The sequence below is a fragment of the Canis lupus genome, chromosome 27 (assembly GCF_003254725.2).
Source record: "Canis lupus dingo isolate Sandy chromosome 27, ASM325472v2, whole genome shotgun sequence".
NCBI classification, from domain to species: Eukaryota; Metazoa; Chordata; class Mammalia; order Carnivora; family Canidae; genus Canis; species Canis lupus.
The window spans coordinates 453126-480654 of NC_064269.1; the positions used below are offsets into that span (position 1 = coordinate 453126).

The 27529-nt window shown below is 42.2% G+C and overlaps 1 protein-coding gene and 1 long non-coding RNA gene across 4 annotated transcripts in view; one reads left to right on the forward strand and one right to left on the reverse strand.

The window, feature by feature from the left end:
* Positions 1–19406, forward strand: part of TESPA1 (thymocyte expressed, positive selection associated 1) — a 35352-nt gene extending 15946 nt beyond the window's left edge. For 2 of the 3 annotated variants that reach the window (XM_025458655.3, XM_025458654.3), the window contains 8 exons: positions 1144–1193; positions 1786–1839; positions 3748–3784; positions 4038–4136; positions 6118–6326; positions 7936–8720; positions 9885–9976; positions 18670–19406. In XM_025458655.3, coding sequence (XP_025314440.1) covers positions 1144–1193; positions 1786–1839; positions 3748–3784; positions 4038–4136; positions 6118–6326; positions 7936–8720; positions 9885–9962 — 1312 coding nt within the window. In that variant the 3' untranslated portion in view covers positions 9963–9976; positions 18670–19406. Of the gene's footprint in view, positions 1–1143; positions 1194–1785; positions 1840–3747; positions 3785–4037; positions 4137–6117; positions 6327–7935; positions 8721–9823; positions 9977–18669 lie in introns of those variants that run through there. The other variant, XM_025458656.3, reaches the window with a different exon arrangement.
* Positions 944–3993, reverse strand: LOC125753825 (uncharacterized). The gene is made up of 2 exons (XR_007406459.1): positions 3257–3993; positions 944–2831 (listed from the first exon to the last, which is right to left on the reverse strand). It is a non-coding gene; the product is annotated as an uncharacterized LOC125753825 (long non-coding RNA).
* Positions 19407–27529: the final 8123 nt, after the last annotated feature.

Sequence of the window (27529 nt, forward strand, 5' to 3'; positions counted from 1 at the left end):
AAATACAGTGATACACAGTTTTTTTTTTTTTTCACAAAAGACATAAAAATTCAGTTTGGAAAGCATGGTTGATTTTTTTTTAAGATTTTATTTAATTATTCATGAGAGACAGAGAGAGAGAGAAAGAGGCAGAGTCACTTCCCTTTTAAAATTTTTCAGGAAAATAAACTCTATAAAACCCACACAATGCATTAGTCCTTGAAACAGACTTGAAACAGATCCCTCCCAGCAAGGGATCCAAGTTCCCCTGTGTACAGCAGCCAGGAAGCCGGAGTGTCAGCCAAGAGCTCTGGTCCCAGCTCAACACTTTCCATAGATTGCTTTGGTCACCTATTTTAGACGGAGACTTCTTCCTTTGTGAAACTGAGTTGTTTCTCACCGCCGTGTATGCCAATTTCTGTCTGTTCCTCTTGTGGAGATTGTAAATTTTTTAAAAAATATTTTATTTATTTATTCATGAGAGACACAGAAAGAGAGGCAGAGACACAGGCAGAGGGAGAAGCAGGCTCCATGCAGGGAGCCTGACGTGGGACTCGATCCCGGGACTCCAAGACTATGTCCTGGGCCAAAGGCGGATGCTTAACCGCTGAGCCACCCAGGGATCCCTGAGATTGTAAAATTTTGATAAGACCCTATCTATCTTCAAATGCAAAGTTAAAATCTCTAGCCCAGATGCAGTTTATGCTGCTCCCTGGGAGACGTGACCATCAGCAAGTACATGGCTCAGAGAAGGACACGGGTGTAGGGAGCTAAGCTGACCTCCAGAAAATTGAAAATATCAATATCTGTATCTGAGACGTCACTCAAGCCCTTGCTTATGTAGATGTATTTCTCTGGGTGTTGTTTCTATGTTCCTTCTTTCCTATTTTACTGCAGCAGCTGCAGACTTGGTGCTGGCTACGCTGACTGTGGACAGTGTGGTCAGTACGATGGCAGCACAGTCTACGGGTCATACACAGAACACGGCACAATGCAGCCCAAGATACAGTGCACTTCAGGCCCGCTTCCCCTGACTACTTCTATGAATTTGTCAAATAACGGCTCTTAGTTTTCCTCAACATAAAAGCAATTAAACAATATTTGAGGAAAGGCCCCTTGGAAAATGTTGTGATTTCAACCCCTAAGATTATTTTTGATCCTCAGATACTCTGAAGAAGGGTTTTTTGAGGAAACAGGACAGTCAGGCTACAATGGTGAGTACAGGCTCTGTTATTTCATCTGTTGTTCTATCTGGACAGTGACAAGGCTCTGTGTGTGTAAGTGTGTGTGTGTGTGAGTGCTTGTGTGTTTATGTACACGCACATGCGTATGCATGCATAAAAATGTGGGCTGCCTTTTAACTGTCTGCAAAACAACCATTGGTCACAAGGCAGTCCGGGAGGTCCAAAAGATAGAGTAAATGTTGGCTCAGAGCTGACAGGCTGACTAATACTCAAAGATTATCTTCTGTTAGTGATTGCTCAGCCAACAGCCAGTGCTATGGGAAAACAGCTCTGTAAGATGTATGGGAGTGCACACCCCCACGTGCCCACTATTTGACAGAGGATTGTGTACATGGCTATGTGATACAGGGTGCAGGTTAATGACAGGTGACTGTTTATGTCTCTCTAAATCAAAATATGAATGTGGCTTCTGAGGTCATATGTGTATAGCTGGGGGGAGGGTTTGCAATCGTGATGTCTGATGCGGTTACGTGGTGGCAGGTGTGCATATATGCAGATGTGTGTGTGTGCGTGTGTGTATACAAGCCTATTTTCTGTGAGCTTTGTTTGCCTTATTTGACAGGATGCCTCAGCCATGGAACCAGCTTTGAAGATGACTTGACCCTAGGAGCAGAGGGTAGGTGGCCAGCTCTCTGATGTTAGAATCAAGGGAAGAGGCTACGCATGAGATTGACTAAGGATAGAATGGAGGAAGAACCATTAGAAACGACAAATAGTCAATAGGAGAAAGACAAACAGTATATGGTCTCATTCATTTGGGGAATATAAATAATAGTGAAAAGGAATATAAGGGAAGGGAGAAGAAATGTGTGGGAAATATCAGAAAGGGAGACAGAACATGAGAGACTCCTAACTCTGGGAAACGAACTAGGGGTGGTGGAAGGGGAGGAGGGCGGGGGGTAGGGGTGAATGGGTGACAGGCACTGAGGGGGGCACTTGGCGGGATGAGCACTGGGTGTTATTCTGTATGTTGGTAAATTGAACACCAATAAAAAATAAATTTATTATAAAAAAATAGAAATGACAAATACCCACCATTTGCTTCGACGTGGATGGAACTGGAGGGTATTATGCTGAGTGAAATAAGTCAATCGGAGAAGGACAAACATTATATGGTCTCATTCATTTGGGGAATATAAATAATAGTGAGAGGGAATAAAGGGGAAAGGAGAAAAAATAAGTGGGAAATATCAGAAAGGGAGACAGAACATGGAAGACTCCTAACTCTGAGAAATGAACTAGGGGTAGTGGAAGGGGAGGAGGGCGAGGGGTGGGGGTGACTGGGTGGCGGGCACTGAGGTGGGCACTTGGTGGGATGAGCACTGGGTGTTATTCTGTATGTTGGCAAATTGAACACCAATAAAAATAAATTTATTATTAAAAATAATAAAGATAATAAAAATTAAATAATAAAATAAAATAAATAAAATAAAGGAAGGGAAGAACCGTAGAAAGAAGCAACCCATTCCCCGCAGTCATACCTGTAGGGAATGAGCAGCCTCATCATGATCTAACGTAGAGCCCATAAAGCTTCATGAGCCCAGGAACACTTCCTCACCAGCCTGACGTGACATCCACCAGTCCATCATTAGGGCTCTCATCTGGCCCCTGGGAAGACAATATAGAAAATCACCAACTCCAATTAAAAATATATATATATTATTTACATAAAATAAATAATAATATTAAAATATTAAAATATTATTTTATACTTTATATTTTTATACTTTATATTTTATTTATAATTTGTGTTTTGGAGGTTTTTTTTGTTGCCAATTCATTTTTTTAAAAAATAAAAGGAACTGAGTGAGGCTGGCTGCAAATGTTCAGCTTCCTGTCTGACCACAGGGCCCCGTGGGATATAATATTTTGATCTTTATCCAAACATCACCAAGCAGCCATTGAAATCATTTTTATCAGAGTACTGATTTTATCACACATAAAATTTAACCTGATCTCCAAGCTGACACCTAGGTTATGCTCCAGTAAAGAATCTTTGTCATAAAAAAAAAGAAAGACAGAAAGAAAATCACCACAATATTGGCTGCCCAGACATCTCTGAAGCTGTTGTCTGTATAGGAAGCCCAAAGCAGCTTGAACACTGGGCGTAAGCAGGACACCACACTGCAAGAAGAGAAGAGCTTGAATGAAGGATGGAGATATAGCAATGGACCAGTGTCTCCTGAGACCTGTGGAGGATTACGCTGTGAGGCAGGAACTCCAGCCTAGAAGGCTGGATGATGTCCTCCTCCTCAGGACAGAGAAACTCTCGCCTCAACACCTGACACAGTTTATAAGTTCAGAGGCTCAGGGCCTCTTGTTCTCTGCTGTACCTGCCTCCTTCTAGATGGACGTTGGGTGAACTGCAGATACTCCCACAAAGAGCAGAGCTCCTGGGGTTCAGCTAGCCTGTAGTGGTGGCAGACTGCAGTGAGGAGGGTTGAGTTTTACATCCAGAGAGGCAGCTGAGATGATTTCCATTTCCCCTTCTAACTTTCTCTTTGCCTTTCTCTTCCTTGTCCAGCCACCCTACTGGCCACCAATGGCAAAGTCTTCTCCAGGTAAGCATTAGGTTTACACAGACTGCCTGGTGTCGTCTTCAGGAGCTACTGAACTGGTGTAGGCATCAGAGTCAAAGAGATGAAAGATAAAGAGCTCAAGAGTCACAAGGGAAAGTGAGATTTTCCAACCAGGAATGAGGCCCTAGACTGAGTTTTCCCAGTAGATGGTAGAAGGTACACAGAAGACTATGTCTTGGATCCCGGGCACAGAATGCTCACAAGCTTACTATGACATCAACTCTGATCCCTGTAGGAGCTTCCTGGAGACAGCCCGGCCCTGCCAGCTACTCGATCTTGGCTGCAGTTTGGCTTCCAGCAGCATGACTGGTGGGACCAACAAGACTAGTTCAAGGTAGGTGCTGGGTTTGGTAGGGGTGTAAGGGTGGGGAAGATGAGAGGCAGAAGAGAATGGAACCAAGAACAATTGCCCAATTTTTCTGGGATAACTTACTGGGGGCTTTATGCACTCACATACTTGAGAAGTATGACTGTTTGCTTCAAGAACACTGGGAGATGCAGAAGGACTTACTGCTCTGAGCTGGATGCTCTGTAACATAGACGTGACCTTGTACACCAGGAGGTGAAGCATGGGTGTCACCACAGTTCCTGGACTTATGGGAAGTACTCAATAAACAAACAATAAATGTTTTGATTGATTGATTGATTGATTGTCTAATTCACTCAGGCAATTCTCTGTCCCCAAATGCAGGCCAGGTAATGACTACATGGAAACTGAAAAGATGAAGCAAAGTGCTTGCCCTTAGGAGCTTAATAATCAGGGTGAACAAAAAGCACACACAAGTTTAAAGGAAGGTGGAAAGTGATGAAAACTAAGGTAGTATAATAAAAAAAGTACTTGGAATTTGGTGTCAAAGTATGAATTTGAGACCTAGTTCTCAGATTTATCAGCCATGTAGCTATCTATAGTGGTTTGTCCTCACTGAGCCACAGCCCTGGCCACATCCCACTTCAATTAAGTCAGAATCTCTAGAGATGAGGCTCAGATATCTGCACGTTTTCATTGAGGCATACTTGACATGCCATGTTTCACTCCTTTCAAGGGTACAACATAGTGATTGGACAACTGTATACATTATGCTATGGTCACCGCGATAAGGGTAGTCACCATCTGTCACCATACAATGTTGTTACAGTATTACTGACTATATCTCCTATCCTGTACCTCTCATCCCCATGACTTATTTATATGGAGTGGGTAGTTATTGAGCTCTCATGTCACCCGGCTTGGTGGTACACAGATTTGGATGTAGATACATGTGAGAGCAATACCAAGAGAGTGATCTGTAGTGCAAGGCTGCTGTCCTGAAAACAGCGCTACAAAGGAGTCTACCCTTCAAAATCAGGGTTTTTTTTTTTAAAGATTTTATTTATTTATTCATGAGAGACACACAGAGAGGCAAAGACACAGGCCAAGGGAGAAGCAGGCTCCATGCACGGAGTCTGACATGGGACTCCATCCTGGGACCCCAGGACCAAGCCCCGGACAAAAGGCAGACGCTAAACCACTGAGCCTCCCAGGGATCCCCTCAAAATTTGGTTTTGAACATACCTACATTGGTTAATTTTTACCCTCAGGGTAAAAATAAAGAGTTTTGTGTTTCTTACACACTTCCTACCTAGTTGTCCCACGCAACCATTAGGTGGGGACATAAGCCAGCCAAACCATGGTGTGTGCAGGTGGGAAGCAATAAGTTAATAACAGAACCACAAGATTGCTTTAAATCTAGAATGCTTTTGATTTTTTATATCCCTCTCATAGCAAATTTTCATTCATCAGTAATGATGTGGAAAGTATTCCGATAGGGGCGCCTGGAGGGCTCAGTTGGGTAAGCGTCTGCCTTCTGCTCAGCTCATGATCCTTGGGTCCTGGGATCCAGCCCTGCATGAGGCTCTCTTCTCAGGGAGAGTCTGCTTCTCCCTCTCCCTCCACCTCTCTTCCTCCTTGTGCTCTCGCTTGCTCGCTCTCTGTCTCTCTCTCAAGCAAATAAACTAAATTTTTCTAAAAATTAAAATAGTATGATAGACTCTAATTCAATTTCTAAACCAGGCTTGGACCGTAATTCCCATGTTTCAGACATGAAAATGTGGGTTCACAGAGTGAAAGCTTTTCTCCAAGTCAGCATGGAAAGTAGATCAGAAAGGTAGTTCAGTCTCCGGACAATTTTATTAAATCCTCTGGATGATCTCTCTCTCTCTCTCTCTCTCTCTCTCATAAATAAACAAATAAATCTTTTAAATAAATAAATAAATAAATCCTCTGGATGACTCTGTAACTCCAAGTTGCCCCTATTTATCAAACTCCCTCTTTTCAGCATCTCTGAGATTCTGGACAAGGTGCAAGAAGACGCAGAGGATGTCCTCTTCAGTCTGGGCTTTGGCCAAGAGGACCACAAGGACACTTCGCGGATTCCTGCCCGATTTTTCACCACCCCCTCTCAGGCCAAAGGCATTGATTTCCAGCTCTTCCTGAAGTCCCAGGTGCGGAGGATTGAGATGGAGGACCCTTGCCTCATGCTGGCCAGTGAGTGTTCCCATAGATCTCTATTTCTCTGCCATTCATGAAAAGGGGTCGGTGGCTCCAGATCTTACTTTCTCTTGGTCAGTTTCACTCTACACTTTGTCTCCTGTGTCTATTTCCCGGCATCTTGTTTTCAGTAAAGATGGAGAACTTTGATGTCTGCTTCTCTCAAAGAAATAATCATCAAGAGACCTCGTACCACTATTGCTTTCTTAGGCCTTCTCCCCTTTAGTTGAATCAAATGCGAACTGTGTCTTTAAACCTTATACCTGCTTTTACTTCTCATTTGGAGCAACAGAATGTTCCCCACTTACAGCCACTGTATTAAAATCATTTCCTTTTAGGGCAGCTGTTCTCAAAGTTAAATATATTCAATTGTCCATAGACTTTATAAAATACTCATATTCACAGGCTACTTTTTTTACATGGGGGAAAAGGCTCAGAAGTATTTACTTTAAACACGCACACAGGATTCTTATTTGTAATCCTTAGACCACATCCAACAAACAACTACTTAAGCTGTCCTGATTCCATACTAAGGAAAGATATGAAAGGGTTTCTCTAGCTCGATGAGAAATCAAATATTCTCTATGTTAGAATACATTTCAAACTATAGTCTGCTGCATCCCCAACATTGTGTTCCTGATAGTTTGTTTCAGATTCTTTGCATCAGATTCAACTTAAAATAAGCTTGGCAAAACTGCACTCCTGAGCTCTACCTGCCGTAACAAAGATTTTGAGTTGGAGGATTTCCACGACCTTAGATGATTCTTAGGCACACTAAAATTAGAGTGTAATTGATTGAATTCATTTTATGTGCCAGGTACAAAATTAGGTGTTAAATTTTGTATGAACAGACTAGACAAGAGAAACATGATTCTTGCCTTTTGGAAGCTCACAGTTTTTTAAGAGATGAAAAGCACTTATCATAGTGCTTTTCAAACATGGGTGTGCATATGAATTATCAGAGGATATGGTTAAAATGCTCAAGATACAGTCTAAGATTCTATATTTATAACAAGTTCCCAAGCAGTGCCAATGTTTTTAGAGTAGGGACCATATTGTGTGATGCAAGGTCTAATAGAATGATAAAGTCATGAGTGTGAGCCCCACATGGGGCATAGAGTTTACTTAAAAAAAAAAAAAGTGACATCAAAATTTCTGTACCCTAGTCCATTGGCTAGTAATTGACATTATTTCAATTTGTTATTACTCAGAAGCCTTCTAGGACCCTAAAGCTTTGTTACTAAGAAAATGAGGTTGGTTTTGTCCTTTTTGGGGTCATGTCTATCATCTAAAGCAAACAGCAGTAGAAGCCATAGTTTAGAATATAATGACAACCGAAAAGATATGTTAAATCAAGAAGTAGAAAAGTTCCTCATCCCATATGGAATTAATTTTTGGACTGAAGGAAAATGTCTATTCAGGATGGGGAGTCAAGGAGTCAAGAAAGGGGATCCTGGGTGTGAGAACCTAAATTGGAGAAACACTGGTGGGGAAAATGACATCTTCTTCCCGAATTTTGAGCCTTAGAAAGGCTATTGAAGGAAGAGATACAAGAGGTAATTTACCGATGGCCCTCAGATTCACCATCTTCAACCTTTGTGTCCAGGCAGGTTTAAGCAAGTGCAAACACTTGCTGTCACTGCTGACGCCTTCTTCTGTCTCTACTCCTATGTGTCTAAGACACCTGTCCAAAAGTTCACACCATCCCACATGTTCTGGAATTACAACCCAACCGATGTGCCATCTATCAGGATTCTGGCTCCAGAATCTGAACCTCACTCACCCAGAGAACGCCTCCGGAAAGCCATATCCAAGATGTGCCTGTATACAAGCCCCAGAGATCGACTGTCACCACTCCATAATATACCCAAAAGGAACAGTTTGGACCAAGTGGTATGGGAAGTAATGGACAGAGTGAAAGGAGAGAAGCTGGTCTTCCAGCAAGACCCTGGATTTGGGCCAGGCTCAGAGGAAGATCTTGTGCCCTTTGTCAGGGAAACAAACCTGCCCACTTCTTCTGGTCCGTGTACCTTTTGCCCGAAAGAGGGGATGTCCACAATGCAAGCACTATCACAGACTCTGGATCCTAAACCAGAGGCAACCTGTTGCACACATTCTCTGCCCAGAGCAGATCTACAGTGGAGCACAGACCCTGCACAGGTAAAGAGAGAGCTTTGGGGTCTACAGGCCACCAATAAGGAAGTCCATAGAGCCAACAATGAGACTTTCTGGGAAAGAAAGAGCAGAGCAAGAAAGAGCTTGTTTCAAAAGAATCCCATGGACAGGACGGTTAAGTCATTGGACCTGTCCATCAACCAGCAGAGCGAAGAGCAACCAGCCCTGTACCGGTCTCTAACCCCGCAGCTGCAGGACACTTGTGACTTGGAGGAGGTGAGTGGGTAGGGGGTGAGAGAGAGACTGGCAGAGAAAGATTCTGGATTTTTGCCTTTGGGTAAAGGGAATCCAGGCTCCTTGTCCTTACCAGATATAACAATTCTCGAATTACATTAAGAAACCTTTGGGAAAAAAAAAAAAAAAAAAAAAAAAAAAGAAACCTTTGGGAACAGATTAGTAGAGATGGAGAAAGATAAATAGACTTGATTTCTTAATAGCATCCAGCTTTTCAGAGCTTTTCCATTTCCTCATCCGAGCTGATCTTCATTGGAGTTCCTCATCACACCTGGCTCTGTCATTTATGGGATCCACACAAGAGTACGAATAGAGGTTGGTTATACACCATGCGAAATGCTATTGAATAAAATATGGTCTCTTCCACCTTAATGAATATGTAGCCATAAAGGAAGCCCAGGAAGCCCAGGTTCAAATTTAATATTCTCAGACTCTTAAGACTTCTGTGCAAGAACATGGCAGCGTGAGCAGAGCCACTCCCCGGCTCTGGCTTGTCCTCTTCTCTTCCCATGCCCAGATCTGCCCTAAGCCATAAAGGACTTTGCACAGAAGTGTGTGAGCACCTGGCCTGCATATCCAAAAGCCACACACCCTCTACCCACACAAATAGCCTCCTACTGGTCATCAGTCATGCCTGAGGGTGCATACACTGGTAGAGAGGTTAACCCTTTAAGACAAAAGACACCAAACAAAACCAGTGCAATTGTCTGAGGCAGACTTAGAAGCATCTCAGCAGCGTATTTGGGTATCCTGTGTAACTAGAGCATGTTCTAGAAGGGGTAGTGCAGGGTCCAGGTGTGCACATTCTGTTGGCCCACCCGCTCTTCATCCTGTGGACTCTCGAGATTCCTCTGATCTGGGACTATTTGCAGTACTGCCATCAAGTGCTGAGCTCTCTTACAAAAAGATCTCAGATCCTTGCCACCAAGAGAAGCTGTGACGATTTATAATATTGTTTACATACATGTCACCTACCACTGGGCATGGAGCTGCACCTCAGCTCCTGACTTCCTCACTACCACACATTCCTGCTGCAAGAGAAGAAGCCGAGTCTCCCAAGTACACTCAGCCTCTTTCCCCTACAGCCACCTGCCCTCTGAGACCTTTCCCCACTGGCCCTGAGTTCTGCTGGGATCTTGGTTACAGGTGCACAGCCACGGTGAGAAGGAAGAGCTGCTGGCCCGATGCTCCCAGACACCTCCACCTGCACCAGACTTCTGCTAACAAAGACTCAAAAAGTAAGTAGGTCTCTCTCTCCTTTCTTTCTCTCCCCCTCCCACCCTCCTTCAGGCAGTGATTCTCAAACCTGGCTACATATTGTATTTGTCCAGGAAGATTTTTTAAAATACCCACAACCAAGTGCCCCCTCATCCTGTGATTCTGATTTAATTGATATGGCATGGAAAGTGCCTGATTTTTTTGTTGTTGTTGTTTTTGAGCCCCTCAGGTATTTCTATTATGGCTGGTTAGATACTTCTCTAGATTAGTGGTTCTCGGACATTAGCATCACCCGGAGGGCTTGTTAAAATGCAGATGTCTGGGCCCCAAATCCCAGTTTCTGATTGAGAAACCCTCCACAGGGCCCAAGAATTTGCTTTTCTAACAGGTTCCCAAGTGATACTGATGCTGCTGGCCTGGCAATCACAGTCTGAGAAGTGTTCTAGGGTCAATTCTGTATTGCCTTAATATTCGGAGTGTAGCCTGCAGACCAGCAGCATTAGCATCACTTGGGATTTTTTTAGAAATGTGGAATCCCAGACCACACACCAGAATTAAGGTATCACAATTTTATCAAGATCTTTGGGTGATTTATTTGCATGCTGAAGTTTGAGAAGCACTGCTATAGTTTTTTAACAGGTGAGAACCAATCGTAAAGAGCTTCATCCCAGCTCCTGCTTATAGAGACATTCTAATCAGCCTACATCACCACGTGGGGAAAACCCCAGGTATCTCACAGCCATGTTCCCTTAGGCTCTGAGTTTCTTCCTGCAGTGAGGGTCTGATGTCCTTCGCTCTCCTTTCCTTGTTAATTAAGGAAGGACAGTGAATGTCACATAGGTGGTTACTGCAGCTAAAATGTCTTTCCATACAACTTTTGTGCATTATATCAGAGGTATCCCTTATGCCCTCGGATATTTTGGCTGAAGATTTATTATTTAAACTAAGTATAAATGCAGCTTCTGTAGTTTTTGTCACCTATCCCCTAGTACCACAGAGAAGATGGCATCAGGAGTAAATGAACGATTGAATGAATGAATGAATAAATAAATGCTTTTTCCAAGATAGTAGAAATTGATATCCTTCTTGAATCAAGTCAATGAGTCTTGTTTAGAATTCCCTCAATTTCAAATGTCTTAGTTTACCATACTTCCTGGACCGATAGTTATTTTGGGTGAATACTCGAAAGTTGCAGTGTTACTTTTCCAGAATCTCAAAGATCTTTACAATTCTAACTCTTTTAATCTTCATTCTCGGTGATTTTAGGGCCCTAGTCACTCTTCTTTCTTTTCTTTTTAAAGATTTTATTTATTTATTCATGAGAGACACAGAGAGAGAGAGAGGCAGAGACACAGGCAGAGGGAGAAGCAGGCTCCCTACGGGGAGCCCAACGTGGGACTGATCCCGGGACCCCAGGGTCACGCCCTGGTGCTAAACAGCTGAACTACCCAGGGACCCCCTCCCTTCTTTCTCTTTTACTCATTGCTTTCATCTCCAGGTATATAAATTATATGTATCCAGTAGTCACTTACAAAAAAGCTAAATATCAGAAGGCAGCAGTATCTTTTATACAGTTGGGTAAAGTTTAGGATAGGAATCAGGCGGCCCGGGTGGCTCAGTGGTTATTTATATTATACATATAATAATTATATAATTATATAATATATATATGGACTAGGCATTTATGTAGATTTTAACACCTTACAGGGAATGTGTCAGAGTAATATAACATATCATCATAGTAACAATGATGTTGCCGCAGCTGCTGCTGACTTTAGAAAAGGTAATCATGGGCATAAAATATTTAGAACAGTGATTCTCAATCCTACAAGTTTTTTTAGTTGCTATTTCCTAGACTTCAACCTATAGATTTAAATGCAAATCTCTAGGGTTTGGGCTTGGGCATCATTTGTTGTTGTTTTTTTTTTTAAGATTTATTTATTTGTTTTTTTTAATATTTATTTATTTATTTATTTATTTATTTATTTATTTATGAATGATAGACAGAAGCAGGCTCCATGCCTGGAGCCTGACGTGGGACTCGATCCCGAGACTCCAGGATTGCACCCTGAAGGTGGTCAAGCCCTGGGCCCAAGGCAGACGCTCAACCGCTGAGCCACCCAGGGATCCCCATCATTTGTTATTCTTCTCTTAAAACTTTCGTATTGCTGCACAGCAAACCATCCAAAATGCAGTGGTTAAAAGCAAAAGTTGTTTCTTTTTTGTCACTATTTTGTGGGTTTATGAGAAGGTTCTTCTGCTTGTCTCACTTGGGCTCAATTACGCAGCGGTTTTTGGTTATTTGGCTGGCCTGGACTGAAAGGTCAAAAATGGGCTCCCCCACATGTCTGGGACCTTGGTGTTGACTGTCAGGGGGCACGCCGTCCGTGTGCTGAGTCATTCTTTGGCAGGCTAGCTGATGGGTTGTCTTTCTTATGTGGATGTTCAGCTAAAACTGAAATTGCAACACTTCTTTTTGTGGGTGTGTTGCAAGTTTCACCATGTCCCCTCTACTACATTCCTGGTTAAATCAAATCACAAGGCCAACCGAGGCTCCAAGGGAAGGAAAACAGACTACTCTTTAACAAGCATGGCAAGGTCACATTGCAAAAAGGCATGTGGAGTGGGAAGGTTGTCCTGCCATCTTTATAAACAGTCCATCACATGGACTCCACTGAATCATGAGGGTTGAGAATAACTGCTTCAATCAAAGGGCTTTACCCTCATATGTCAAAGATGCGTTGAGGGTAAGCTTTCATGCTACAGCTCATTCATACTCAGCCACGGCATAAGAATTTGAAAAGGAAATTAACTGGTAGGCTTACCAATTTAAAATAGAAAATGTGGAGTATATGCTCCACAGTTAGGTTTCTTTGCCAATAACTTCATTTACTCTAAAATGCGAAGCGTCGCTCGAGTGTTATTTGTCCAGCAGATGTCAGCCTCGCACAAGATAATGCCAAGATGTCCGCCAGAGGAAGCTGGGTCCTTCAGTGAAGGAAAGATTAGAACTGAATTTCCAGGGAGAAAGTATTGCTAGGAGCTACACATTTCGGATAAGGAGCTAGATTCCACCTTCTGCCAGGGTCATGAGGCCTCATTACAGCACAAGACGTTGCGGTTAGAAATGCTGTACCTCACTTTTTCTAAGGCATGCAATTTTCCACATTTTAATATCTCTAACAATTGGCAATATCACCCAATGTCTCTATTTTTCCCCCTCCTTAGTGAAATGTAAGATAATTGAGCCTTACAAAAGATGATTTATCAGATTGGATGAAACACAGTAACTCCCATGAGGAAATGATTTTGCGGATTTCCCTTCTGTGATTCACCAGAAGACTAAGAGATCTCTTCTTCACTGACAGTCTTTGACTCAGGCAGGGGGTCACCGTGAGTTCCCAAATCTTCCATACACTTCTTTAATTATCTTTTCTTGCAAAGCTATGAATTATCTCTCTTGATCCACTCCTGTTTCATCCTTTAAGACATCACAGAATGGGGGGATCCCTGTGAAAGCACCTGAGATTAAACACTATGTGATAAATATGGAAAAGGGGAAAGTCACTCACTACCATCAAAGGCAGAGTGAGCTGGGGCAGTTCCTCAGATCGAATGAGAGAGAAGTCCTCCTCCAGGGTCTGTAATTACCTCCAGGGATTAATGATCTCCCAGAAGCTGTGTATCAAGCCCCAAGTGTTCACCTACTACTTGTCATCAGGCATGAGAGGGGTGTGAGCAAGGGTTGGAAGGGGTAGCAGCACCCAGCCAGCCATGGGGTCCAGCTGTATAGTCCTCACCGTTGCACAAAGAGACTCAAAGAAACAAAGGGAGTTGAAATCCAGCTCTGCTGTGCTTATCACCCAAAACCTCAAGGGTCTTCATCTTCTAAAAGGGTGTTCCTTTTCCTTTCTAGCTAATTTACATAAGGTAAGTGCTTTTCTGTAGTTACCCCAAGGGGACCTTCCGTTAAAAGAGGATCTCCTCCCCGGCTATCAGTTTTCTTCCCTTCCACCCTCTCATTTAGTCTCTGCCAGAGAAGAAGTCTTAATCTTCCTCCCAAATCCTCATCATTCCTCATAATTTGTACCACACTCAACAATGTCAAATGCAGAGCCCGTTCTATTAGTGTCCCATTGCTGAAATTGAAGCTGTTTGACCTTTATCAAATTTATGAGGCAGGGCCAAGGTTTTTTTATTTTTTATTTTTTCTTGGAGTTCAGTTTGCCAACATATAGCATAACACCCAGTGCTCATCCCATCAAGTGTCCCCCTCAGTGCCTGCCACCCAGTCACCCCAACCCCTGCCCTCCTCCCCTTCCACCACCCTTAGTTCGTTTCCCAGGGTTAGGAGTCTCTCATGTGCTGTCTCCCTCTCTGATATTTCCTACTCATTTTTTCTCCTTTCCCCTTTATTCCCTTTCACTATTTTTTATATTCCTCAAATAAATGAGACCATATAATGTTTGTCCTTCACCGATTGACTTATTTCACTCAGCATAACACCCTCCAGTACCATCCACGTCGAAGCAAATGGTGGGTATTTGTCGCTTCTAATGGCTGAGGAATATTCCATTGTATACATAGACCACAGCTTCTCTATCCATCATCTTTCGATGGACACTGAGGCTCCTTCCACAGTTTGGCTGTTGTGGACATGGCTGCTATACACATCGGGGTGCAGGTGTCCCGGCGTTTCACTGCATCTGGATCTTTGGGGTAAATCCCCAGTAATGCAGTTGCTGGGTTGCAGGGCAGGTCTATTTTTACCTCTTTGAGGAACCTCCACACAGTTTTGCAGAGCGGCTGCACCAGTTCACATTCCCACCAACAGTGCAGGAGGGTCCCCCTTTCTCCACATCCTCCCCAACATTTGTGGTTTTCCGTCTTGTTAATGTTCCCCATTCTCACTGGTGTGAGGTGGGATCTCATTGTGGTTTTGATTTGTATTTCCCTGATGGCCAGTGATGCAGAGCATTTTCTCATGTGCATGTTCGCCATGTCTGTGAGATTTCTGTTCATGTCTTCTGCCCATTTCATGATTGGATTGTTGGTTTCTTTGCTTTTTGATGCTGTTTGTTTCTTTTGCCAGATCTGAGGTGGCACAGGCTAACATATATCCTATTTGCAAAGTGATCATATCTAGAGGTAGGAGTTGGATTTTATGGACAACTCTGCTGGTGGCAGTGCAGGGGGAGGACAGCCAGGATTATGTGGGGAGGCTGGTGCGGAGCATAGGATAAAGAAGGGAACTAGTCTTAAATGGTCCCAAATAGCAGGTAATTCAAAGCTGTCTGTTGGTACTTAGTGGAACTTACATGCCACAGGGACATAGAAAAATGGACTTCCCAGAGTATGACATGTCCAGATGAATCTGGACACATGAGTAAAAGTCAAACAGGGGAAGAATGGTGGAGCAAAGTAGAAGAAGCAATAAGACACTGATATACTAAAGGTAGTAGAGATAAGCATGTTCAAAGGCAGAGAGAAATGGAATATCATAAAACCTTCAGAAACTACACCTTGTGCCATTTGGGAGAAAGCGGATATGTGGGAGATAAAAATTAAGCATAGGAAAGATAAATAGAAATTAGATATGAGCACTGGGTGTTATTCTATATGTTGGCAAATTGAACACCAATAAAAGATAAATTTATATAAAAAAGGCATACAGGAGTAAAATTTAAAAAAAAGAAATTAGGTATGAAACAAAAGTCTTCAATGTTATTTTAAGTGTTTTGATTTAGTCTAGAAAGATAAAGAGCCACTTAGAAATGTACAAAAGAAGTTATATGATTAGATTTGTCTTTTAGAAAGCTCTTTCTGGAGGAAATATAGGAAATGGATGGAATAAGGAACCAGTGTAGAAAGAAAAATCATTTAAAAGCCTACCACAAAAGACAAAGGAGAAATGTGACCACCAGAAGTAAGACGAGCATACTAGGAATGGAGAGGAAGTGTGACACCCTGAGATATTTAATATGCCCAATGGCTAAATCGAGGACCGATCAGACTTATGTTTGAGGGGTGGAGGGAGGAAAAGAAAAGAAAAAAAAAAACATTGGGAAATTTCCAGGTTTCTTCTTGAATGACTAAGTGAATATTGAGTCCTTTTATTAAGAACGATATACAGTAGAAATAGCAAGTTAAAAGCAAATATTTTAAAGTATAATTTTCAAAAAGGCAAAATAATGACTTGTGTTAATATAAGACAAACATATTCAAAAAGATTTTACTCAACTCATCAATTAATAAGAATTCCAATAATGGGGGATCCCTGGGTGGCTCAGCGGTTTAGCGCCTGCCTTCGGCCCAGGGCGTGATCCTGGAGACCCGGGATCGAGTCCCACGTCGGGCTCCCTGCACGGAGTCTGCTTCTCCCTCTGTCTCTGTGTGTGTGTGTGTGTGTGTCTTTTGTGAATAAATAAATAAAACCTTATAAAAAAAGAATTCCAATAATGTATTTGAATTGGTCCAAAGAGTATTTGAGAAGTTAGTTATAAACAGACACCTGAGTCAGCTACAAAACTAGTCACCAGCAGCAACAGCATCGACTCTCATCTCTGAGATGATCGTTTACACCAGAAATAAAGTACTTGCATCTCTACTCAACATCAATTTGTGAGGTGACCCCTGCCCAACAAAGTAGTAAAATAGCCTTGGAAAGAGAAACTCTCGCACTGCTCCCAGTTACCAAAATATGGTCATCTTGTTTGTCTATTTTCAAGTCTAAAATAATCTGATGAGTTAAGATTGAGATATGATGAGTTGGAGGCGGTTCTGAAATACTAAAAATAGAGAAGTCCCTGAGGCAGCTGGGTATACGAGCTTGAGGATAGAGTTTGTTGGAATTCAAGGCTTCCTTATAACAGGTGAAGACTTGAGAAATAGCAGTTCACTTAGGGAAAGTATGCAGAGTCAGAAGTTCAAGTGTAAAAGGAACCCTTAGAAACAGCAATATTTAAAAATCAATCAAATACAAGATGTTCACAAAAGAGTAGCTATAGGGGTTGGAAAAAGAAAGTTTCAAATAGAAGCCAAGTGTGACATGGTTCAAGAAGGAGGGTATATTCTCCAGTAACAAACGTCATAAAATATCCAGCAGGAAGGAGAATGCACGGATATCACTGGATTTGCAACTACACAATGATTAGAAATATCAATAAGAATAACACCCAGTGCTCATCCCGTCAAGTGCCCACCTCAGTGTTATTCTATATGTTGGCAAATTGAACACCAATAAAAAAAAATAAATTTATAAAAAAAAGAAAGAAATATCAATAAGAATATTTCTATTTATATGACAGGGATTTAAAATAGTAACGTGAAAACTAAGAAGTTATGCAAATAAAGTAGATAAAGGAATCAAGAGACTCTAAAGAGTGTTCTGTTTTTTTTTTTTTCTAGGATGGGAAAGGTTTAAGCATATATATTTGCTGAAGGGGAGGAATCAATAGGGTGGGGGTGGTCATGGTTCAGGAAGGATGAGAGAATGATGCTGTGAGGTCATTGGAAAATTGGAATGAGTTGAGATCCAATCACTTTTAAAAACTTAATTTAAAAATATACATAAAGTCACTGATTCATTAGTTTTCTATAATACCCAGGGCTCATTATATCATGTGCCCTCCTAATAGGTAAGAGGTTTCTTTTTGGGGTGATAGAAATATTCTGGAGTTGATGGCTGCATAATTCCATGAATCTACTAAAAACAATTGTACACTTTTTAAGAGATTTAAAGGTGAATTTGATGGTATGTAAATTATAGCTCAATAAAGCTGTTATAATAAAAAGGAAATATATATATATATATATACACATAAAGTGCTTTTGGAGGGTTTAGCCATGAAGCATACGTACAAATCTTTATCTGAGATTAGAGGAAAGGAAAACGGACAAGCGTGAACACAGTTACATTGGTCATCTGGAGAAGTCAAGACATTTCTGCCTAAAAAAAAAAAAAAAAAAAAAAAAAAGACATTTCTGCCTATCGGTCTCTCTCTTTTTGCTAAAAAAAAAAGGTCACCCCTAAACAGTGTGAGACAGGGAATTTGAAGACAACAGTAAAGGCTTGAGGTTGTTACTATGAAAAATAAATAATGAGAAATGTTTATTATAGAAACACGTATTAATAGTTGAATAAATGTATAATATTAGGGCTCAGCTCAAGGCACAGAATATGGATTTGTAGGGATTTAATAATTTTCTCCAGGGGCACCTGGGTGGCTCCGTTGGTTAAGTGTCTGCCTTCGGCCCAGGTCATGATCTCGGGGCCTCGGGTCGGGCCCTGCTCGGCGTGGAGCCTGCGTCTCCCTCTCCCTCTGCTCCTTCCCTGGCTCACGCGTGTGCTCGCTCCCTCTCTCCCTCTCCCTCTCAAATGAAGAAATAAATACAATCTGTTTAAAAATAATCGTTTTCTCCAGCAGTGTTCAGTGATCCACATAAACGAATAAGGATAGAAGTATTGCTTTCTAAGGATAAAAAGATAAGAAGTGAACCCTTCCAGGGTCCGCACTTCACGGCGGGCAGAACAGAAAGTCACATGAGGGTTTCTGTTGTTGCTGCTGCTGCTCCAGCTGCTGCTAATCCCCCTGAGTGTGGCTTGCACTAGCGAGAGACATTTCAACAGGTGGAGCAGGGACGCCTCTACCAACCCCAGTACCCAGAGTTGTCTCGAAAATGGATGATATGTTTCTTTTTATTCTCATTACAGGCTTTCCACGCCACCGTACGTGCTCTGAGAGCAGTGGCTTCAGAGAAGAGCCCAATGCCACGTCCTATTGCCCCCAAGACCCAGCTCCTGCTCCCCGGCCCCACAAACCCCTGAACGCGGTAGGAGAAAGGCAGCAGGTGCATGGGAAGGAAGACCGGCTGGAGAGACCTGGAATCTCTGCCCTGAGCCTGTCGTAAACTGCATGCCCGGGGAAAGACCCGAGGCACGTCCCTTCATTCTTCTGTGCATTGGTTTCCCTACCATGTGGGTATTAGCATACACAAGATGGACCGTGGTGAACTAGACACGATTTTCTCCCAAGCTCTGATACTGCGTAGGGCAGTTAGAGGATTTAACGGTGGTCAACTTCGGAGAACAAGGAACAATATTGTTACTGGAATATTCTCAGACTTAAGCTAAATGAAGAAGGAGAAATCCCACCTTCAGGCTCTGAAACCTTGGTGTACCTGGCACTGGGGCTCCCAGGAGCCTCTACGTATCCTCTGCATCTCGAATTAAATTCCAGGAAGTCTCCCACAACACCAGAGTCCTGTTTTTCTGGAAGCCTCTCTCTTATACCAAATTTCTCCCTCGATGTCAAATTTTGCATCTTCATAGAAGATAAAAAAGATGAGTGGGGATCAGGGTTCCTCCTCTTGGCCATTGCAAAAAAAATCAGTATTTTCTGCTGGCAGAAAACAAAATACAAATAAACTTAACAACAACAAAAAAAAAAACGTCGTGTTTTAAAAGAATTAGCAGTTGTGGTTTGGGTCATAGGGAAAATATTTTGTTGACAAACAGGCCTTGAGCACCTACAATACTGTACCAGGCAGCACGTGTACAGAGCATCTTAGACCCGTTCTAAGTTTTTTGTAGACTAGGAGAGGTCTCACACGCACACACACTTCCAGTAATGTATTACTCAGCTGCCTAATAAGTTGCAAGATAGCAAAGACCAGAAGAGAGGGATTTGAGGGAAAGCATAACCACTAGTGTCAAAGAAAAAAATCATCTACCAGATAGGATGAGCGCGCAGAGGTTGATTTTATTCCAATAATATCGCCAACCGGAGGGGAGAAAGCACCGAGCGTTGACCAAGTCTGGTTGTCCAGCTTGGGAAGAACAAGGAACTAGAGAGTTTAGGAGCTGGGCTGGGGAGCTCTTAGACCCCGTGTTTGCTGAGTGGCCTTATCTAGAGGAAAAGTAAGCTTCCTGGCATATTTTTCTTTTCTTTTCTTTTCTTTTCTTTTCTTTTCTTTTTTTTAAGAATTTATGTATTTGACAGAGAGAGCACACAAGTAGGCCGAGCAGCAGGCAGAGGCAGCCCAGCAGGCAGGGCTGGATCCCAGGACCCCGCGACCACAACCTGGGCTGAAGGCGGACACTCCACCCCCTGAGTCCCCCCTGCCCCAGGAACCCCACTTTCTGGCCATTTTGTAAGACTAGGAGCTAAGGGCCCAGCTTAAGGTAGGCTCCTTCCCTTCACTGAACTTGGGAGATAAAGGCCTATGTTCTTTGATTAAATTTCAGAAAGATGATTCTCAGTTCCTAGAGAAACGCTTGCCTGGGTTGTAGAATTGGGATGAGGCTGGGAGAAGATTGGTAGCTCAAAGGGTCTGAGGAAGGACTTATAGTACATGCTTTTTAAATTAAATGCTGTAAGAAAGCAGAGGTCGGGGCCTAGCGTCGCTGGGGGTTGGGGGGAACCTGTGCAAACCGGGTCCAGCTGAGGTGAACGTTGAGGCCATCTCGGCCATGAGAGAGAACACATGAATCTGACATTATTCCATGTGAAAGAGCCTGAGCAACAATATATCTGAACCCATCTCATCTCATGGAGGTTGGGTTGGCGTTGCAGGAAGGGGCAGCCGCCACGCTCAGCGTTGCCAGGTTCCTTACGGGGGAACTGAAGACCTGTGCAAAGTGTGTGTGGCTGGAGGTGCGCTCGCCTCCTGGGGCAGGATACGGCAGGACAACGTCCTCGGGTCCGTGACTCCTGGATCCACATAGACCGTCACTGAGGAGGGAAGAAAACAATGCATTTGCTTGCTGGCCCCTGCCTGGGCGGGTTCCCAAGACCTTGGCCAGTAACCAGAACCCTTTGGGTAACACTCATTACTGGTCTGGGGGACAGAGGCACCCCTGCTCCTCTCTCGGCCTGGCTCTCTCCAGCACCTGCCGAGCTGCAGTCCTCCTGCTCCCGACCCAGGTACCAGGCGCCAAGCCCTCATCCCCGCATCCCCCATCCCCTCATCCCCTCATCGTGCATCCCACATCCTCTCATCCCCTCATCCCCGCATCCCCTCATCCCCGCATCCCTGCATCCCCACATCCCCGCATCCCCGTGATGGGACAGGGCTCCAGACCCATCGCAGCAACAGCACTGCTCACAGTCCCAAGGCCAATCTGCTATTCCCGCCTCTCCCATGTGGATGCGAGGACCGAGTGGGTGGCAGGGCGGGCGCCCACTTTAGGAAAAATGGATTGGAAGCGTACCGGGTTGGCGGTTAGGCAGGTGCAGGGGGTGCAGGGGGTGCAGGCACCGTAATCTTAGTAAAGCTCCCAGAGCCATGCTCCCTTCCCTGCTATCATTTTTCTCCACAGAATTATACTATTTAACATTCTAGGTTTATTTATATGATTTGTTTATTTCCTCTTTTTCCTGAAGACGTTGTAGCTCAAACTCTGAGCTGCTGGAAGAGCGGAGCTTTATGGTTTGCTCCTGGAGAGAAGGAAGGCTCCAAATGGAGAGCGGGCACAAAGAGGTGCAGGGGTCTCGGGGGTTGCCCTGGGAGGTTCCCTTCCCGGATTACATTTGGAAGAGGGTATATATCCTCTCCAAGGACAAAAGGCCCTGCAGGCGCCAGGAAGAAGGCCTTTCATTGGGGGGGGGAGAGGGCGGGGGGACTAAGATGTGTGCTGAGGAGGGGTCACCGGGTCACTGCTTTTTGTGTTGTCAGAGCATAGAATCTGCACACTACCCAGCCAGGGGCCTGGTTTTCTGGGACAGAAAGCACTAGTCAGAGTACAGGGAGCCTCTAATCCTGAGGAGGGAGCGCATCCAAGTGATGGCAGCTCCTTTAAGATTTGGAGCTTTGAGTCCCAGCCTGACCAGAGATAAATGCAGGAGAGCAGGAGACCGGGCTCTAAGCCCCTGAAGGGCCTCACTTCTGAGAGGGCTTCCTGAACAGAGGGAGGTGTGAGATTCCCCTGCCCAGGGAGTGAGATCTCATTGGACGCAGGCTAAACACTGCTGGACATCAGAGAGCAACACCGGCACCCTGCCCTTTGTGCATGGTAACTGCTTCTTTCTTTCTTTTTTTTTTTTTTAATTACTGCAGCAGGATGGATCCTGAGACAGCACAGCAGGCCTCTGCCCCAGAGGAGCAACACAGGCAAGCTTCTTTATTCACCAAGTTTACTGGCCATTCAGTGTGTCCCATAGCATCCCCTTCAGTTTTGGTGGAAATAGGACCAGGTGGTTGTGGGTTTTTTCCTTTTATACTTTCTTTTCCTTCCTTCCTTCCTTCCTTCCTTCCTTTCTTTCTTCTTTTTTTTTTTTGAATCAGAATTATATAATTTTTTTTTGTTTTTTCCATTTCCTTTCCTCTTTTTTTGGATCAGTCTTCTTTTTGTCTTTTCTTTTTGTTTATTATTTTCCCTCTCTTTTTCTTTAGAGTCAGGCCTATAGTCTCTTTCTTTCTTAATTTTTTTAGGCTTATAGTTTTGCTTTGTGTGTGTGTGTGTCTTTCTTTTTTTTAATCTGTTTGTTTTCTTCCCTTTTCTCTTCTTTTTGGATCAGACTTTCTTTTTCTTTTCTTTCTCTCTCTCTCTTCTTTCTTTCTTTTTTTTATAAATTTATTTTTTATTGGTGTTCAATTTGCCAACATACAGAATAACACCCAGTGCTCATCCCGTCAAGTGCCCCACTCAGTGCCCACCACCCAGTCACCCCCACCCCCCGTCCTCCTCCCCTTCCACGCACCCCTAGTTCATTTCCCAGAGTTAGGAAGTTAGGAGTCTTTCATGTTCTGTCTCCCTTTCTGATATTTCCCACTTATTTTTTCTCTTTTCTCCTTTATTCCCTTTCACTATTTTTTATATTCCCCAAATGAAGGAGACCATATAATGTTTGTCCTTCTTTTCTTTCTCTTACTTTCAACAAACAAATCAAAGCATATCTAGATAAAGGTCCAAACACCCCCCTACTGCAAGCAAGAAGGAGCTCCGCTGAAGACAGGCCAGTGGGAAAGAGCAGCCAAAAGGTCATGGTGGGGTGCACAGAAAATACACCAGAAATTCTTCAAGTTCTTCAAGAAGTGCCAGGCCCTGGACAGTGTATGATCTCTTTTTAATATAGTATTACTCTGAGTGCAGGAAACATAATAGGCTTCCATAACACACAAAAGATAGAAGCTCAGCCAAAATGGCAAGATGGAGGAATGCTCCTCTGAAGAAAGGTCAGGAAGATATTATAGCCAGGCACTTGCTCAAAGCAGATATAAGAAATATACCTGAACAAAAATTTAGATCAACTGTATAAGATTACTAGCTGGACTTGAAAAAAAGCATAGAAGGCACCAGAGAAACCGTTGCTGAAGAGTTAAAGACCTAGAAGCTAGTCAGGCTGAAATAAAAAATACTAAACCAGAGATGCAAACAGACTGGATATAATCACTAGGGGAACTGAAGAAACAGAAGAGAGCATAGGTGATATGGAAGATAAAATTATGGATAATAATAAAGCTGAAAAAAAGAAGGAAAGAAAACTATTAGACCATGAAGGTAGACTTAGGGAACTCAACGATTCCATAAAGCAAAATAATATGTGTATCAAAGTTCCTGAAGAAGAAAAACAGAGAAAAGTGTAACATCTATTTGAGAAAATTATAGCTGAAAACTTCCCTAATCTGGGGGGGAAACCAGGCATTCAAGTCCAAAAGCACAGAGAACTACCCCCTACCCCAAATCAAAAGAACAGGTCAATACCATGGCATATCATAGTGAAAGTTGCAAACTACAAAGATAGAGAATTCTGAAAGCAACTCCACAGAAAATGTCCTTAAACTATAAAGGTAGACACATCAACCAACCTGTTCATGGAGACCTGGCAGCCCGGAAAGAATGGGCATGATATATTCAACATGCTAAATGGGAAAAATATACAACCAACACTTTATTCAGCAAGGCTTTCATTCAAAATAGAAGGAGAGATAGAGTTTCCAAGACAAAAAAAAAAAAACAACAACAACAACTAACTAAAGGCCTTCATAAGCACTAAACCAGCCTTGCATGAAATATTAAAAGGGACCCTTTTTGTGGAAAAAGGAACCAAAAATAACAAACACTAGAAAGGAACAGATAATCTACAGGAACAGCAACTGTACAGATAATACAAAGGCACTAAATTCACATCTTTCAATAATTATTCTGAATGTAAATGGACTAAATGCCCCAATCAAAAGACATAAGATATCAGAATCAATTTTTTAAAAAGACCTATCAATATGTTGCTTACAAGAGACTCATTTTAGACCCAAAGACACCTCCAGATTGAAAGTGAGGGGTGGAGAATCCATGGGAAGGAAAGCTGGAGTAGTCTTCCTTATATCAGACAAATTAGAGTTTTAAACAAAAGACTGTAATAAGAGGTGAGGAAGAACACTATATCACAATAACAGGGTCTATCCAACAAGAAGATCTAACAATTGTAAATATTTATGCTCCTAACTTGGGAGCAGCCAATTATATAAGTCGATTAATTAAAAAGTTAAAGAAACTCATTGATAAAAATACAATAATAATAATAGGGGACTTTAACATCCCACTCACAGCAATGGACAGATCATCTAAGCAGGAGATCAACAAGGAAATAAGGACTTTGAATGGCACGCTGGACCAGCTGGACTTCACAGATATATGTAGAGCATTTCGTCCTCAAGCAGCATAATACGCTTTCTTTCCAAATGCTCAGGGAACATTCTCCAGAACAGATCACATACTGGGTCACAAATCAGGTCTCAACTGATACAAAAACACTGAGATTATACCAGGCATATTTTCAGACCATAATGCTATGAAACTTGAGGTCAACCATAAGGAAAAATTTGGAAGGACCACAAATACGTGGAAGTTAAATATCATCCTACTAAAAAATGAATAGATCAACCAGAAATTAAAGAAGAATTTAAAAATACATGGAAGCAAATGAAAATGAAATCACAACAGTTTGAAACTTTGGTATATAGAAAAATCTCAACTTTATACCTAAAGAGACTGGGAAAAAATGCAAACAAAGCCTAAATTCAGCAGGAAAAGGAAAATAAAAAGATTAGAACAGAAAGTAATAATATAAAAATTTTTTAAAAATGAAGAGATCAACAAATTTAGGAACTGGTTCTTTGAAAGAATTAACATGGTTGCTAAGCCCCTGACTAGCCTTATCAAAAAGAAAAGAGAAAGGACCCAAATTAATAAAATCATGAGCGAAAGAGGAGAGATTACAAACACCAAAAAAATACAAACAAGTATAAGGGAATATTATGATCATGGAAACTAGCCCTTTATCTGACACGTCATTTGTAAATATCTTCTCCCATTCTGTAGGTTGTCTTTTTTTTACAGCAAAGAAACAAGCACTCCAATCATGAAATGGGCAAAAGACATGAACAGAAATCTCACAGAGAAAGACACAGACATGGCCAACAAGCACATGAGAAAATGCTCCACATCACTTGCCATCAGGGAAATACAAACCCAAACCACAGTGAGATCCCACCTCACACCAGGGAGAATGGGGAAAATTAACAAGGCAGGAAACCACAAATGTTGGAGAGGATGTGGGGAAAGGGGAACTCCTTTTTTTTTTAGGTTATTAAATAATTTGTTTATTGTACTGCATTTATAAAGAAAACAGACAATGCACCCAGTATAAAGAATAAAAATGCATTTGGGGTTGTAACTGACAGCAATAGAAATCCTTTAGTGAGATCATAGCAATTCTACAGTATTATGATTAAGTTCAATAAAGGTAAATGGGGTACTTGGAAGATCAAATTCTATAGCTGCCTCTTTCTACGGCTTCTAATTCATCTGGCTCCTTAAATAATAGGGGGAAAGCCCTTATTTGGTGGGAAAACATTTCCAGAAAGAAGTTATAGGTTCTCTCTTATTAAAATTTCTTCTCACACCAGTTGATAAAACGGGGCCTTCTGTATGTGTGTTTTGGTTATTTCACTTTTAATATCATCACCAGAATTCCTGTAATTGCACAATTGATATTTTACAGTATAGACAAGAATTCAGTTCTAGTCTGCTATTGCTTTAGATGTATATATCTCTGAAAAGCCAAAGTGGATTAGCATTGCCGAAGGATTTTCCCTGCCGTTGTTGGATACAATCACTTTTCTTTATTCTTGATAAGTGCATAGACAGCCTCACTTAAAATTCTTTCTACAGGAACATGTCTGATTTCAGGACTACCCAATCAAGGATCCGATGAATGGCTGGCCATAGTTACTTAGGGTTCTATGTTTATGAGTTAAATGGATTGCAGAATTGCACCACTTTTTCCTTTGCTGCTGTTGGTGGGAATGTGAACTGGTGCAGCCACTCTGGAAAACTGTGTGGAGGTTCCTCAAAGAGTTAAAAATAGATCTGCCCTATGACCCAGCAATTGCAGTATTGGGGATTTACCCCAAAGGTACAGATGCAGTGAAATGCCGGGACTCCTGCACCCCGATGTTTCTAGCAGCGATGTCCACAATAGCCAAACTGTGGAAGGAGCCTCAGTGACCATCGAAAGATGAATGGATAAAGAAGCTGCGGTCTATGTATTCAATGGAATATTCCTCAGCCATTAGAAGCGACAAATACCATTTGCTTCGACGTGGATGGAACTGGAGGGTATTATGCTGAGAGAAGTAAGTCAGTCAGAGAAGGAGAAACATTATATGGTCTCATTCATTTGGGGAATATAAAAAATGGTGAAAGGGAATAAAGGGGAAAGGAGAAAAAATGAGTGGGAAATATCAGAAAGGGAGACAGATCATGAGAGACTCCTAACTCTGGGAAACGAACTAAGGGTGGTGGAAGGGGAGATGGGCGGGGGGGTGGGGGTGACTGGGTGATGGGCACTGAGGTGGGCACTCGATGGGATGAGCACTGGGTGTTATGCTTCATGTTGGCAAATTGAACTCCAATAAAAAATAAATTTATAAAAAATAAAATAAAATTGAAAGCTTAATAAAAAAAATTCTACACCTGAAACTAATATTGCAGTGTATCTTAACTAGAATTTAAATAAAAACTTAATAAATCAAATAAATTTTTTTTAAAAAAGGAATATTATGATCAATGAAATGGCAACAAATTAGGCAATCTTGAAGATATGGACAAATTCCTTGAAACATATGAACTACCACAACTGAAACAGGAAGAAATAGAAAATGTGAACAGACCCATAACCAGCAAGGAAATTAAATCAGTCATCAAAACTCATCCAACAACAACAACAAAAAAAAGAGTCCAGAGCCAGATGGCTTACCGGAGGAATTTTACCAAACACTTGAACAACTAATACCTGTTCACCTAAAACTTTTCTGAATAATAGAAATAGAAGGAAACCTTCCAAACTCATTCTATGATATCAGCATCATTTTGATCCCCAAACCAGACTAAGACACCACTGAAAAGGAAAATTACAGACCAATATGCCTGATGAACACGGATGCAAAAATTCTCAATAAGACACTGGCTAATTGGATTCAACAGTACATTAAAAGGATTATTCACCATGACTAAGTGGGATTTTTCTCCTGGGCTGCAAGTGTGGTTCAATATTTTCCAATCAATTAAA